General features: G+C 33.4%; 1 protein-coding gene across 4 annotated transcripts in view; it reads left to right on the top strand.

The window, feature by feature from the left end:
* XRN1 (5'-3' exoribonuclease 1) overlaps positions 1–15,261 on the top strand; it is a 101,298-nt gene that overhangs the window by 12,243 nt on the left and 73,794 nt on the right. For all 4 annotated transcript variants that reach the window (XR_011995294.1, XM_026018523.2, XM_026018522.2 and 1 more), the window contains exons 3-13: positions 1,911–2,008; positions 3,399–3,508; positions 3,601–3,711; positions 4,990–5,072; positions 7,525–7,612; positions 7,697–7,865; positions 8,618–8,685; positions 8,993–9,130; positions 10,849–10,915; positions 11,121–11,226; positions 14,610–14,699. Coding sequence is in view for 3 of the 4 variants with exons in the window: in XM_026018523.2 (XP_025874308.1) it covers positions 1,911–2,008; positions 3,399–3,508; positions 3,601–3,711; positions 4,990–5,072; positions 7,525–7,612; positions 7,697–7,865; positions 8,618–8,685; positions 8,993–9,130; positions 10,849–10,915; positions 11,121–11,226; positions 14,610–14,699 (1,128 nt within the window). In the remaining variant the exon portion in view is untranslated. The remainder of the gene's footprint in view (positions 1–1,910; positions 2,009–3,398; positions 3,509–3,600; positions 3,712–4,989; positions 5,073–7,524; positions 7,613–7,696; positions 7,866–8,617; positions 8,686–8,992; positions 9,131–10,848; positions 10,916–11,120; positions 11,227–14,609; positions 14,700–15,261) is intronic.

Raw genomic sequence — 15,261 nt, 5'->3', positions numbered from 1 at the left:
CATTGAGTGTACCATATTTCCCTGAAATCCCACAGTTAACTTTTTCTCCTTCTCCAAAGAGATTTTTTTTCCTCCATTCATAGTCTTTAATTGTAATCTTTCTGCATCTCTTACTTTTAAATATGCTGCCGTCTGGCACTTATCCCTACCACTAAAACTTCCTTATAAGATTACAAATAGATGCTTTACGGCTAAATCTGAAGAATAATTCTCCCTGTATATTACTTCATTTATCTATAGTGTTTAACAATGTTGACCATTCTTTCTTTCTTGAACTTCCTTTCCTTGATCTTTTTTTTTTTTTTAAGATTTTATTTATTTATTCATGAAAGACCAGAGAGAGAGAGAGAGAAGGGCAGAGACACAGGCAGAGGGAGAAGCAGGCTCCATGCAGGGAGCCTGATGTGGGATTCGATCCCTGGTCTCCAGGATCAGGCCCTGGGCTGAAGGCGGCGCTAAGCTACTGAACCACCCAGGCTGCCCCCTTTCCTTGATCTTTATGTGATGACGCTCTCTTTGTCATCATGTTATCTTCTCTTCTTCCTTTTTCTTACATATTGATTTTTATTAAGGTTCTATCCTTGGTCCTGAGTGATCTTAACCAGTGGTATTAATTACTGTGTCTATACTGATGACTCCCAAATTTATCTTTCTGGTGGATCTCTCTCTCTCCAGAACACTTATATATCCAAATATCTCCTAAATGTCTCCTTTTGGATTCCACAGATACATTTCAGGTTTAATATGTTCAGAACTGAAGTTCATTTCAAAGCTACCTTCTGTTTCCTATTTCAGTGAATGACAACACCATGCAAATAGCTACAAGAAAAAATGGCTCCCTTTGGAGAAATTGCAAACAAGTTGATATCTTAAGAGTGTTTGTTATATTGAGGAGATTGGTAAGGGAGAGGTTACATATGAAAAAGAGTTTGTTTATCATAGAAATACAATTCCACAGGGCACAGTAGATAGAGCTAGTAGCAAGGTAGTAGGAAATATACATAAAGGAGAGCTTCCTAACTTAAATGCCAATGGCATACAGTGTGCCACAAATAGGTTCCAGAACAGGAATTGGGATACCTGTATTCAGACCTAGGTCTTTCTGACTCTAAAACTCATGTTCGGGCACCCTGGGTGGCTCAGCGGTTTAGCGCTGCCTTCAGCCCAGGGCATGATCCTGAAGACCCGGGATCGAGTCCCACATCAGGCTCCCTACATGGAGCTTGCTTCTCCCTCTGCCTGTGTCTTTGCCTCTCTCTCTCTCTCTCTCTCTCTTTCTCTCTCTCTCTCTCTCTCTGGCTCTCATGAATAAATAAATAAAATCTTAAAAAAAGAAAATAAAACAAAACTCATGTTCTTTCTAGTAAATCCTATTGCCTCAAAAATGAGATGATTTTGGCAAATGATGCCATTAATATTATTAGTCTTTTATTTTAAATGTTTTTAGAGGAAACTCAAAGATAACCATTACAACTTTAAGTAATTTTTATATAATAATCTTAGATCACTTTAATAGTGTACTTGCTTGATGTTATTATTAAACATAGACTATAGTATATATAATGAATCCCTAATGCTTAACTTTTGAGCTTGTTTGTAAAGTTGATTTGTTATATACTTATAATAAGAAAAGAATTACTTTATAACTATTTATAATGTTCTCAGTTTTATACTGTGATAATACTCTACTTCTATAGTCCTTTCTCGGAAAAACTCAATTCTTTAATTAAAAATGGACAATTCTGAGGCTCATCTTTATCAGTTACTATCAAAATTTGTATTATGTTTTGAACCTAAATTGATTAACTAGCATTTTAGTTACAAAAGCATCTAAATAACAGTTTACTTGATGGGAAGATCTGTACTTTTCCCCAGAAACCTTAAGATATTTTTTTTCCTTAACATTTAAGGTCGGCAAAGGAAGCAGAAGACAAAATAAAAAAGGCATTAGAAAAAGGAGAAACTCTTCCTACAGAGGCCAGATTTGATTCCAACTGCATTACACCAGGTAAATTCACTGAGAGAAAAATTCTGAGAGATTTTTTTTAAGATTTTATTTATATATCTGAGAAATAGCGAGATTGAGACCACGCATATATGCAGAGGGAGAGGGAGAGGCGGATTCCCTGATGATCAACATGGGGCTAGATCCCAGGACCCCAGGATCATGACCTGAGCATAAGGCAGACACTTAACTGACTGAGCCACCCAGGTGCCCCAAATTCTGGGAGATTTAAATGTAAATGTAATTTTTTTTTTTCAAAAGTGTTTTGTTTTGGGGTTTTGTGTTTTTGTTTTTGTTTTTTTCCCTAGCCTCTACTTATTTTGTCCTTAAGATTCCACTTGCTGTTTTCTCAGTTGTATGTCCTCAGGAGATGTTTTGGTCACCTTGATTATAAGTGCTCCTATGAAGATCCACTCTGGGGATTTACAGATGTCAATAAGAGTATTTGTGGACAGGACTCTCCCAGATGCACAGAACTCCAAACCTAGAAGGATCTTACAAGATCCATCCTACTCCCACCATTTATTTGTATGAACACTGACCTAGTGAGGTTGTGGCTCACCCAGATTCAGTGTGTTCTTTCAGGATAGGGAACCTATTCTCCTAGTCCAGGACACTTACTATTGCATTTCTTAAAGGCAGTTAAAAATTCTATGACTTTAATGAATTTATCAGTATTATTAGTTTAACTTTGTATGCAGCAACAAACTCTATACTTTTTAGAGCTTTGTCTACTATCATTATAAACCTTTACTTTGAAAAACAATCTTAAAATCTTACTTACTCATGGATTCTTCACTAACTGTGGTATTTGTCTTTTATTTAAGTGCCTTTATCATATATTGCTTAATTTAATAACCAATTTTATCCTAATTGTGATTTAAGACTGCATTGCCATTGACTCTTGACCATTTGGACTTTTCCTGGAATGTAATCATTATAGACTCAGTTTCCAGGATAACAATAATTTTCCAGGTAAAGAGTAGTAATAATAATAATAGTTGTGGTAATTAGCAATCTGATTAAAGCTGCATGCCTTTAAAAAAAAAAAATTGAGAATCCAGCAAAGGAAATAGAAGATTGAATTTCATTAGAGAGATGAAACTGCCCTGGTGTGAAAATATGTGAAGCATAGCTTGAGGCAGTAGTAACATTTCTTGACTTACCTATGTGACATTAACTTCATTTTAGGGTAAGCAGTGAAATGAGAAACAGTTGTAATATTTGCTAGAGAAAGGTACAAAATGACTTGCTTTTCAGGATAACCATAAGGGGTTTTGACTTCCTTTAGAGATCTTATATCTAAGACACCCAGATCCAATTTCATGTTGTCCCTGGGAACTCACTTTTTTATGTCTCTCAGATTAAACTTTTTAAAACTTTTTATTTATAGGGACTGAATTCATGGCCAGGTTACATGAACATCTGAAGTATTTTGTAAATATGAAAATTTCTACAGATAAGTCGTGGCAAGGAGTTACCATCTACTTTTCAGGCCATGAGGTTATTATCTTTTTTTATTTAAAGAGATTTTTAAAAATTTAATGTTCTAAAGCATAGCATTATTACCACATTTTTTTTAAACATATATTTAGACTCCCGGAGAAGGAGAGCATAAAATCATGGAATTTATCAGATCCGAGAAAGCAAAGCCAGATCATGATCCAAACACCAGACATTGTCTTTATGGTTTAGATGCTGACTTGGTAGGTATAATGTTTATTATTATTATAACCTTATGCCATTGTAGTTAAATATCTCAGAGACTTACATAAGGAGCTTTCTGGCTGTGGAGATAAATATTGGAGACATAATAAAGATTGCTACTTCTGTTATTAGGGTTCTAAAACAGTTGGAAAATGAACTCTTGCCATAGTTTATGATCAGTGGATCTCTATAGTCTTCACACTTGACTGATCCTAGGGCTTTGAATATTCTGCCAAGATCAGGGTAGAGGGTACTTTTACCTTCATGCTTGATATATAACTTAATAATGCTTGATTTGCTAACTCCATGACCCAAATAACTTTACTATGCTTTTTTTAACTTTTTACTATGGAAATTTTCAAACATAAAGTAGAGAAGACAATATAATGAGTCTTCCTCTTCCTATGTCCTTTATCCAATTTAAATAATTTTTTACTTTAATCCACCTTAATTAATTTTCATTTTCTTATTCCTAACCATCTGTCGTCTCCTTTCTCCTATTCCCCTTGACTCTTGAAGTATATCCCATTGTATTGTTTAATCTGTAAGTATTTCTTAATGTTTCTCTAGAGAAACATTTTTAAAACATTTTAAAAAAAACTTAATGCCATTATCCTACATAAAACAAAAATTAACAATCACTGTTTAATATACAGATAACCATTTAGTATTCTCATTTCCCTAATTTGTTTCATAAGTGTTTCATCTTATTTTATTTGAATCAAGATTGAAATAAAATAAACAATATATTTTGCAACTGGTTGATATGTCTTACCAGACTATTTTACTTACTTTGGGCGTTAAAATACTATATGAGAAAATTAAATGAAAATGCCCTTTTCCAGTTTTTTTTTTTTTTTTAATTTTCACATACTAGAGGTATTCTAGCCCCCAAAAGAGTCCTACATTCCTTTATCATGGAAAAGCTACAGTCCTTAATTTCTTACCTACTTACTCCCTCCTGGCAAGTGGAAAAGTGTGAAAACCAAGAGGGAGACTTAGGAGAGGGGATGGTGGTGTGGGGAGAGTAGCAGTTAATTAGAGTCATGTGACTCTAAGGTAAACGTTTTTTCTTAGAAAAGTGCACTTACCTTACCCCATTCATAACCTATAAGGGGATCACATTTTGATATTTGTATGTTTAATGTGCTAATAAATTGTTTTTATTAAATAAGCATGTGTTTTTCTTATATAGACATTTTTTATTTGGTTGCTTTTATGAACCTCATACTATAAAAAATTAGAGAATAGAAACATTTTTTAATCATTTTCAACAGATTATGCTTGGATTGACAAGTCACGAGGCACATTTCTCTCTTTTAAGAGAAGAGGTTCGGTTTGGTGGCAAAAAGACACAAAGGTAAATCATACTGCAAATATATATTAGAAGAAAGACAGCAATTAAATTAAGAATAGTAATCATTTAACAGAAAAAATGATCTGTAAAGATTTTCTCCCATTCCACAGTTACCCTTTTCCTCTGCTGATAGTATCATTTGTTGCACAAAATTTGGTTTTTAATTATGACAATGTCCAGTCAGGTTTTTTCTTTTGTTGCTGGTGCTTAGAGTATAATATCCAAGAAATTGCCAAATCTAATGTCATAAAGTTTTTTTCCCATTTTAAGAGTTTTATAGCTTTAGCTCTTACCCTTAGTTCTTTGCTCCATGATGCTAATTATAGTATATAGTATAAAGTAAGGGCCAACTTCATTCTTTACATGTGGATATCTAGTTTTCCCAAAACCACTTGTTGAAAAGAATAGCTCTTCCTCATTGAATGGTCTTGGCACCTTGGTTGAAAATTGCTTGACATATATGCAAGGGTTTATTTCTGGGCTCTGTATTCTATTTGACTGATCTTTATGTTGTTTTTATGTCAGTACCACAGTATTTTGACTACTGATGCTTTATAGGAAGCTTTGAAATAAAAAGGAGTGAGACTTCCATCTCTGTTCTCCTTTTTCAGGATTATTTTGGCTATTTGCAGTCTCATGAAATTAATACTTTTTAGGATGGATTTTTTGTTTTTGTAGAAAACATCACTGGAATTTTGATAGGGGATGGCACTGAATCTGTAGATTCTATTGGATACTATTTACAGATTGATAATAAGTCTCCCAATTCATTAATATAGGATATTTTCCATTTATTATGTCTATTTTAATTTTTTTCAGCAGCATTTTATAGTTTTAGTGTATATATTTTTTGCCAGCTTTTTTTTTTCTTACTTGTTTTTCCTTTTATTTAAAAAAAATTTTTTTTTAAAGAGTTTATTTATTCATGAAAGACACACGGAGAGAGAGGCAGAGACATAGGCAGAGGGAGAAGCAGGCTCCTTGCAAGGAGCCCGATGTGGGACTTGATCCTGGATCCTGGGATCATGCTCTGAGCCAAAGGCAGACACTCAACCACTGAGCCACTTAGGCGCCCCTAAAAAATTTTTTTTAATGTAGTCACCATGCTGTGCCTTAATTATATCTCCAGGACTTACTTATCTTATAATGGAAAGTTTGCACCTTTTGGCCACCTTCACCCATTTTGCCCAAACCGTCACTCCCCGACCTTTGGGAATGATCTGTCTGTTCTCTGCATCTATAAGTTTGTTTTTTTGCCTCTTTGGTTTTTTGCCTCTTGTTTTTTCTTTTCTTTTGCCTCCTTGGTCAAGTTTATTCCTGTGTTTTATTCTTTTGGATGGTATTCTGAATGGGATAATTTCTTTTTTGGATTATTTGTTGGTGGTATATAGAAACACAGCTGATTTTTGTGTGTTGATCTTGCATCCTGCAGTTATACTGAATTCAGTTTTTGGCTCTAGTAGCTTTTTGTGGATTCTATGGGACTTTCTGTATATGGAATCATGGCATCTGTAAATAGAGATAGTTTTGGGGGGTTTTTTGTTTTTGTTTTTTGTTTTGTTTTTTTCAATTTGTATGCCTCTTATTTCTTTGCTTGCCTAATTACCCTGGCTAGGACTTCAAGTACAATATTGAATAGCTATAGTAAAAATGGGTATCTTTGTTTTTATTCCTGACCTTAGGAGGGAAGCCATCAGCCTTCCACCATCAATATATTAGATGTGGGTTTTTCATAAATTCCCTTTTTCATATTAAGGCGGCGCTGAGTACTTTTATCATGGAAGGGTATTGAATTTGACAAATATTTTCTTTGCTAGTTGATTATATGGTGTTTTTCCTTTGTTTATTAATGTCATCTATTGCATTGATTTATTTTCTCATGTTGAGCCATCCTTGTATTCCTGGGCTAAATCCACTTGTTCATGGTATATAATTCCTTTAAAATGCTGTTGTCAATTTATATTCTTACTTCTGGTTAAACTTGGAGTATTGGTTAATAGCTAGGAATATAGACCCCTAAACCATGCCATGGAAAGATAAGAGGAAAGAAGTGATGGTGCCTCACCATTGAATCCTAAGACTGTACTGCAGTAGGTGGAAAAGTATATATACTCACTTATCTATGAGTATGCTTTCTGCTGGCAGCCAACCTTAAATGGGCCAGATCCCACTGGTTTCTTATATCTGTTATATTTTATTTAGGCTTTCCTAATTCTGAGAATTTTTCCACAGAAAGCGTAATGCAGACCAATTATTTTGAACTTTATGTTGTTACATCTATTATAATTATACTTTTGTCTTTACACTACCCTGCAGCTTTCATATAAATTACATACCTGGATTACAAGAATTAATTATCTGCTAATGATAAGTTTTATTTTAATCTTTGCTGCATTTTTAAGCTTGAACCTTAAAAATGTAATTAACTCTATGTTGATAATCTGACTGATTACAGGGTATGCGCACCAGAAGAAACCACATTTCACCTCCTACACTTGTCTTTAATGAGAGAGTATATTGACTATGAGTTTTCAGAATTGAAAGTAAGTATTAATATAGCTGTGGACCAAAGATGTGTTAGCAGGAATTTCCATATGATTTGGTTTTTTTTCTCCGTTTTGCTATAGGCCAAGATCACTTTTAAATATGATATTGAAAGGATAATAGATGATTGGATTTTGATGGGATTTCTTGTTGGCAATGATTTTATCCCTCATCTACCTCATTTACATATTAATCATGATGCACTGCCTCTTCTTTATGGAACATATATTACCATCCTGCCAGAACTTGGTGGTAAGAAAAGTTTAATATTCATTGGATGCTACTTTAATTTAGTACTCAGTTAACCCTAAAAATTTCACTCCGTTTATTAGATTATTGCATGCACAACTACAGTAGGAAAAGAATTGGAAATTTCTTTTGTTCAAAGGCACCAAGCTCGAGGGTTGTAATTTTCAGTGGTTTGCAAGCAAAGAAAATGACAAGAGTTAAGCAGCTTCGTTTATTGGTATCTAACTAATCTCTGCCTTTTATTGTTTAAGAAAGCCAGCAGAAGTTGTTGGTTTCCCTTAGCTCCTTTCATTTTAAAACATAGAAGTTCATTTTTCTGAATGGATCGGTAATCAGAATATTTAATATAAGGGAAAGATTTTTCAATTAAAATGAGAAATTGATAAATAGTAGTGAGTACTGAACAAAACAAACGGCAGAATAGCAGTGCATTAGTTCACCTAAAAGTTAATATATCAAATGAATAATCTGGATAGATTGTAGAACATATTTAATTAATTGTTATCACATGTTAGAAATGTGAGAGGATTGTTATATGAACCTGGAATTTTTATTTTGCTTTAATTCTTACATGTTTTGTATTATAGTAACATCAAGTTCATAGAAACTAGAGCCAATTATAAAGCCCAACACTGATTGTTTTTTCTTGATTATTAGAGTGCCAACATTCAGTATTTTGTAAAAAGAATTTTGTAGAACTGTTTAGAAAAAATAGTGTCAGCTTTTAGTACAAATTTAGATTTTGTTCCTTTTAGGTTATATTAATGAAAGTGGGCATCTCAACTTACCTCGATTTGAGAAATACCTTGTGAAACTATCAGACGTAAGTAACTAGATATTTTTATTTTCTTGTCCCAGGGTAGCTATCAATGGGCAGAAACCAATTATATCAGAAGAAAAAGTTTTGGTACTTTTACATCAACTGATCATTCTGTATAATTTCATCTAAATTACTTTTATTTTTATTTGCTTTTTATTTTTAATTTTCAGCATAGTAGATGAGGTCCCCATAAGAGAGTAACAGTCTTTGATTTCTTATGCCCTAGAAGTAGCAACTGTTAAAAGTTTGGTTTCTATTCTTCCAGACATACTTAAATTATTTTTTAATGAATTTAAATATTTTTGTACAGTTTGATCGGGAACACTTCAGTGAAGTTTTTGTGGACCTAAAGTGGTTTGAAAGCAAAGTTGGTAACAAGTACCTCAATGAAGCAGCAGGTGTAGCAGCAGAAGAAGCCAAGAACTACAAGGAAAAGAAGAAGTCAAAGGTGTCCATTTTTTTAGGTGTTCTTTCATTTTTCTAGCTGTAAAGTGAAACTGATATTCCTTGTTCCTCATTTTCCCTCTTGTGATTTTTGGAGTTGCCTCATTTCATTTTCATTTCTTATTTCCTTCTATTGAACATTTGAAAAAAATGTTTTTGTTTCTTCTCTGTTAGATCCTGTTACTTAAAGCTGATTTTTAAAAATCAGCTTATTTTTATCCTAGAAGAAAAGCATTGTGTTTTCATCCTATTAATAAGTGTAGAAAATCTTCTAAATATAAGAACCTAGAAAATTAATTATCTTTTGTAAAATATGGCTACTTGTAACATTTAATATTGAGATAGCAATTAGACCTGTGGTTTTTCTTCAGAAATAATTTATATAAGGCAGCCCGGGTGGCTCAGTGGTTTGGTGCTGCCTTCAGCCCAGGGCATGATCCTGGAGTCCAGGATCAAGTTCCATGTCGGGCTCCCTGCATGGAGCCTGTTTTTCCCTCTGCCTGTGTCTCTGCCTCTCTCTCTCTCTCTCTCTCTCTCTCTCTGTCTGTCTCCCATAAATAAATAAAATATTTAAAAAATAATAATTTATATATAAAGTCATTTATGAAATACAGCAATAGGCTAGTTTAAGAGTAAGTAATAGCACACTAGCTAATAAATGCTAGGTGCTCAGTAAATAAATAGTAGAATCAGAATATGCTAGTACCCTACGAAACATCACTAATGAGCTCTAAAGAATGTCTTGTATGTGTTAACTTGGGAAATAGACCTTTTCTGAAATTTTCCTCAGCTTATTTGTAATTACTGGGTTCAGATAAAATTGAGGAGTTTTCTGTACTCTCCTTGCTATACTGGTTCTTTTTAGATTAAAAGCTAGTAACTCTTGCTCCATGAAGGGCATTTATGCTGATTTTCATTAGGGTAGTCCTTCTAATTGATTAGTTTTTCTCAGTGAAACTAAGGAGCAGTCCGTCTACATTCTTCTTTGTTTTTTCTCTTATAGAAACAGGCTCAGCAACTTTTTAGGAATCTATACTTTACTCACAAAACTTACACATCAGTAATCCCTGGCTTCACCCGTCTTAGCCCAGTCCTTAAGCTTCACAAGTCTTCAGGCATATGTAGTTACTGTTAGAGATACTGGCAAAATGAGAGAAACTAGAGGAAGAGCTGAAGCACAGGAAGTTAGCAAAGACCCTAGTTTGGATGAACAAAGGGAAATGGGGATAAGGGAGTAGGAAGAACTAAGTCACTGTCGATAGATAGGCAATCAGGAAATAGAGGAAAGAAAAGTTGAGATCACAAGGGAGGAAAAGCAGATGGGCAGGATATAAAGAATGTGATGAGATGGGATAAATATAGAAAAGCAAATGCGTTGCATGAGAGAAAAATTTAGAAGAATAGAAAACATGTAATATTTGTAACCTTTGGATTCAATCATGAACAAATAGATTATATTAACACAATAGATGAGAATTACCTATTACATATTTTAGAGCAGCCTAAATGTTAAGTTCTGCATAATAAAGATTTAGAAAACAAGTGATGCAAAACCGAAAACATTTATACAGTATTTGAGGATTATTTTTTGAATGAACTTTTACAGTGTTGTCACTTAAGGATCATTCAGTCCTTTGTAGTATTTTTTAAATATCCCAGTTCAATGTCTTACTTTGAAATGTATCTTTGCATTAACTTTATATTGATTTATAATTTTTGTAGGGCCAGGAAAATGCCATATGTTGGGCTGCTTTAGACAAAAATGGAGAAGAAGTGGTAACTTCTAAGGGTGAGTACAAACTCTATTCATTGTGTTATTTTTTTGACAGAATAGTCATTGTATCTTTCCTTAGTAAGCACTGATTTAATGATATTAGATGGAACAGATTTCTATGTTAGTTTATAAGCATCTGCTTTGATATGTATTTATCAAAGAGATAGGTGGAAAAACAAAATATTTGTAATTGTCAGCTACTTTCTGACCTTTTTTCCAGATAATTTAGAAGATGAGACTGAAGATGATGACCTATTTGAAACTGAGTTTAGACAATATAAAAGAACATACTACATGACGAAGATGGGAGTTGATGTAGTATCTGAGTACGTTTTTAACCTATGCTTTAACTTTTTTATTTTTAAAGATTTTATTTATTTATTCATGAGAGACAGAGAGAGGCAGAGACATAGGCAGAGGGAGAAGCAGGCTCCATGAAGGGAGACTGATGTGGGACTCCATTCTGGGACTCCAGGATCATGCCCTGAGCCGAAGACAGACGCTTAACTGCTGAGCTACCCAGGCATTCTGCTTTTACTTTAAAATAGAAAAAATTAGATTTTTTAGATTTAAATCTAAAATTAGATTTTTTTTTTTTTAAGATTTTATTTATTTATTCATGAGAGACACACAGAGAGAGAGAGAGGCAGAGACACAGGCAGAGGGAGAAGCAGGCTCCATGCAGGGAGCCCGATGTGGGACTGGATTCTGGGACTCCAGGACCACACCCTGGGCCGAAGGCAGGCACTAAAGTGCTGAGCCACCCAGGGATCCCCTAAAATTAGATTTAAATCTGATTTTTAAATCTAAAAAGTTAGATTTTTTTTTTTAAGATTTTATTTATTTATTCATGAGAGACACACAGAGAGAGAGAGAGAGCAGAGACACAGGCCGAGGGAGAAGCAAGCTCCATGCAGATAGCCCGATGCAGGACTCCATCCGGGGACTCCAGGACTACGCCCTGGGCCAAAGGCAGGCGCTAAATCACTGAGCGACTCAGGGATTCCCCTAAAAAATTAGATTTTATTTATCATAATGTCAGCCTTTCAACTGCTATGGTTTTGAAGAAGGTAATGTTAACAGATGTGTTAGATTCCTGTGATAAAAAGTTGGCAAATAGAAAATGGTTAGTTTTTTTTTGTTTGTTTTCCATTTTCTGGACTCACATCAAACTTATCCTAAAGGCTACCTGGCTAAGCCTCAGGTTCATATCTAGTCCAAAAGTTCCTTAAGAACTTGACCTCTAGAATGGTAGCTTTCATACTTTTAAACTGCAGCCCACAGTATGAACTACTTAAGTTTGTATTTTATTTAATTAACAAAATCTTATAAAATGTTTATCAAGTGCTAAGTGCTATTCTAAGCATTTTAAAAATATTGACTAATTTAATTCTCACAATTCTTTAAGATAAGTAAATTATTATTATTTTATAATAGAAGAAATTAAGGAATCGAGAGGCTTTTTTTTTAAAGTAGATTTTTTTTTTTTTAAGATGTTATTTTTAAGTAATCTCTACACACAACCTAGGGCCTGAACTTACAACCCTGAGATCAAGAGCCATGTGCTCTACCAACTGAGCCAGCCAGGTGCCCCAAGGATTCAAGTGACTTGTCCAAGGTGACATAGTCAATGCGTGGCAGAACCAGAATTGAACATAGGCAATCTGACTTCAGAGTTAATACTTTCTCTTTTTTTTTTTTTATATATATTTTTTTAAGTAATCTCTACACCTAACATGGGACTCACACTCATGACCTTAAGATCAAGAGTGACATGCTCTACTGCCTGAGCCAGCTAGACACCCCCAGTTAATATTCTTAACCACTAGATGAGGCTGCTTCTCTATAAGTGATATAAGAATTTCATGGAATGCTATGTACCCTTTCACATGCTTAAATATTATACTTAGATATTTTCTATACTATAATTTTTACCTTTTTTTGATATAATAAAGCACTAAATATTAGATCTTTTCTAGAGTCTGCCCAGAGATAGACCGAAGCCTTCAGATATTGCTTATGTATTCTCAGACTGCCTTCTAGTCTAGTCTAAACATAGTATTCCCAGTCTGTATTCATACTGACTGACTTCCAAGAACTAGAGGTGTAGGAATTCTAGTACAATTCACCAGCTCATTTGAAGCTTTGTCAAGTATCATTAGCATGTAAGACTTTTGAGACTTGAGAAACAAAATATTTGAAATAGTTATGCTTTTGATCCTTTATTCCCTAGACTTTTTATTTCCTTGATTACAGTTATATAGAGCTGTAATATCTGTTATTGGCACTAAATGCTTAATTTGATAGCTAATAAATCTGTTTCCCTTCCCTCTTATATATTAAAATATGTGGATTTATGAAAACGTGATACCATTTGCTTGCCTGGCAAATAAGTAAATCTCTTAAAATTGTAATATTCAGTATTGGCCTAGAAGGAATGGTAATATTCTTCCCAAATTATTGGTGGAAATATAAATTGGTAACATTATTTTGGAAAGTACGTATCCAAAAGTCTTTAAAATATTTATCCCTTTGACTCAGTAATTCTAATCATTAATCTATCTTAAAAATATAAACTTAAACACAGAAGATCCTTATACACAAAGATGTTTATTAAAAAGTTTTTTTATAACAGTACAAAATTAGAAATGATCTACATGTCCTTACAATCATGTCCACTTCTTTTTCATAGTAACCATCTTACCATAACACTGTCTTCAGAATCCGTAGAACTACTAAACTGGTACTTATAAAAAGTTCATAACAATTTGGAAAGATACTTACAGTATATTATTAAGAACAAATTTCAAAAGCAGGACACAAAATCACGTATACTGTATACTCTCGTTAATATTAAACATAAAAAAACAACTTGGGCATGAAAAAAGTCTGAAAAGAAACCTATCAAAATGTAATAGTGATTGCTGTAAGGTGATAAAAATGCTTTTCCTCATTTTCTAGATTTTTCAATAATGAGAAAAAAATTAATGAAAAATTGTTTCATTTTCAAAAGTATACCTCCCAGAAATATTGAGATATGAAATTTCTAAATGCCATCTCTACCTGAATTTTAGTAACAGATACTAACAGGTTTATGACTACTTTTTGGCTTTAGCCCAAGTCTCGTGTGTGTGTGTGTGTGTGTGTGTGTGTGTGTGTGTGTGTGTTTATAGATGTATTTTACCTTAAATAGTGATCTTTGACAAAGGATTAGAAGGAATATTGTCCTTCTAATCTTTCAAAGCATGTTCTAGCTGCAATAACCAGATTCTTAAAACAAACAACCAGATTCTATGATCTTCCTGATTTCTCCTGTGATTCTCTCAGGCATCCTTCCAGATAAAGTTTCCGATTCCTGTCTTCCATTACACTCTGACTACTTAGGAAAGTGGTAGTACCACTCTACAGAAAGCTTTGTTGGCCAAATCCTCAAACTTTAAATCACAGGCATAGTATATTGACTGAATAAATACGCACAGTAGATTTAAGTATTCTGATAGTTGATGTAATAAAACTATAAGACAAACCTTTAATATGACAGGATGGAATTTTGTTTTAAATAATATTTTGGAATTTTCATGATTATAAATTTTAGCTTATTCATTGATTATATAAAACATAAGAGGCAGAGTGTGTAAATATCATGCTCTAAAGACAACTTGGCCTGTCTTCAAAAATTAACATTATAATAAAAATATTCTATTTCCAGCGACTTTCTGGCTGATCAAGCTGCATGTTATGTTCAGGCAATACAGTGGATTTTGCACTATTACTATCATGGAGTTCAGTCCTGGAGCTGGTGAGGAATACAAACAAAATTAAAGTTTTGATTTTTTTTTTTTTTAATGATGGTTCGTTCTATAATCTCTTTTGGGATTCTCTTTTCTCTTTATTTCTATTTATGGTGGCATTTTTAAAAAGATATATACAGCCAAATGTAAATGAAATATAGGTAATCTTTTCTTATATGAAAATATTTTTTAAAGACCTTTGTGTAACAAAGACTCTTCCAGCCCTAGCAGATGGTCAATAGTGAAAGTTAAGGATTTAAAATTCTTTATCATGATGAATGACTGTGACAAAGTCTCAATAATAATTGGGGCTGAGTGATGGTTACATAAGGTTGTTCATTATATTCTTTGCTACATTATTGTGTGTTTGAAAATATTTTTCTATTAAGAGTAATTAAAGAAGGAGTAATTGAATGTTAGACTGGGAGGGGTGAAAAAAAAAAGAAAGGAATTATTTGCTTTTCGTAGAAATAGTAATAATTTTCCATTTCTCTCATTTTTCCTATTCCAGCAAGTTCCATCTATATTTCCAAACCACCCACCAAAACAGAAAAATGAGAAACCAAAAAA

This window comes from Vulpes vulpes, chromosome 11 (assembly GCF_048418805.1).
Source record: "Vulpes vulpes isolate BD-2025 chromosome 11, VulVul3, whole genome shotgun sequence".
NCBI classification, from domain to species: Eukaryota; Metazoa; Chordata; class Mammalia; order Carnivora; family Canidae; genus Vulpes; species Vulpes vulpes.
Note: the sequence above shows the minus strand (reverse complement) of the source record. Positions and strands in the feature narration are given on the sequence as shown.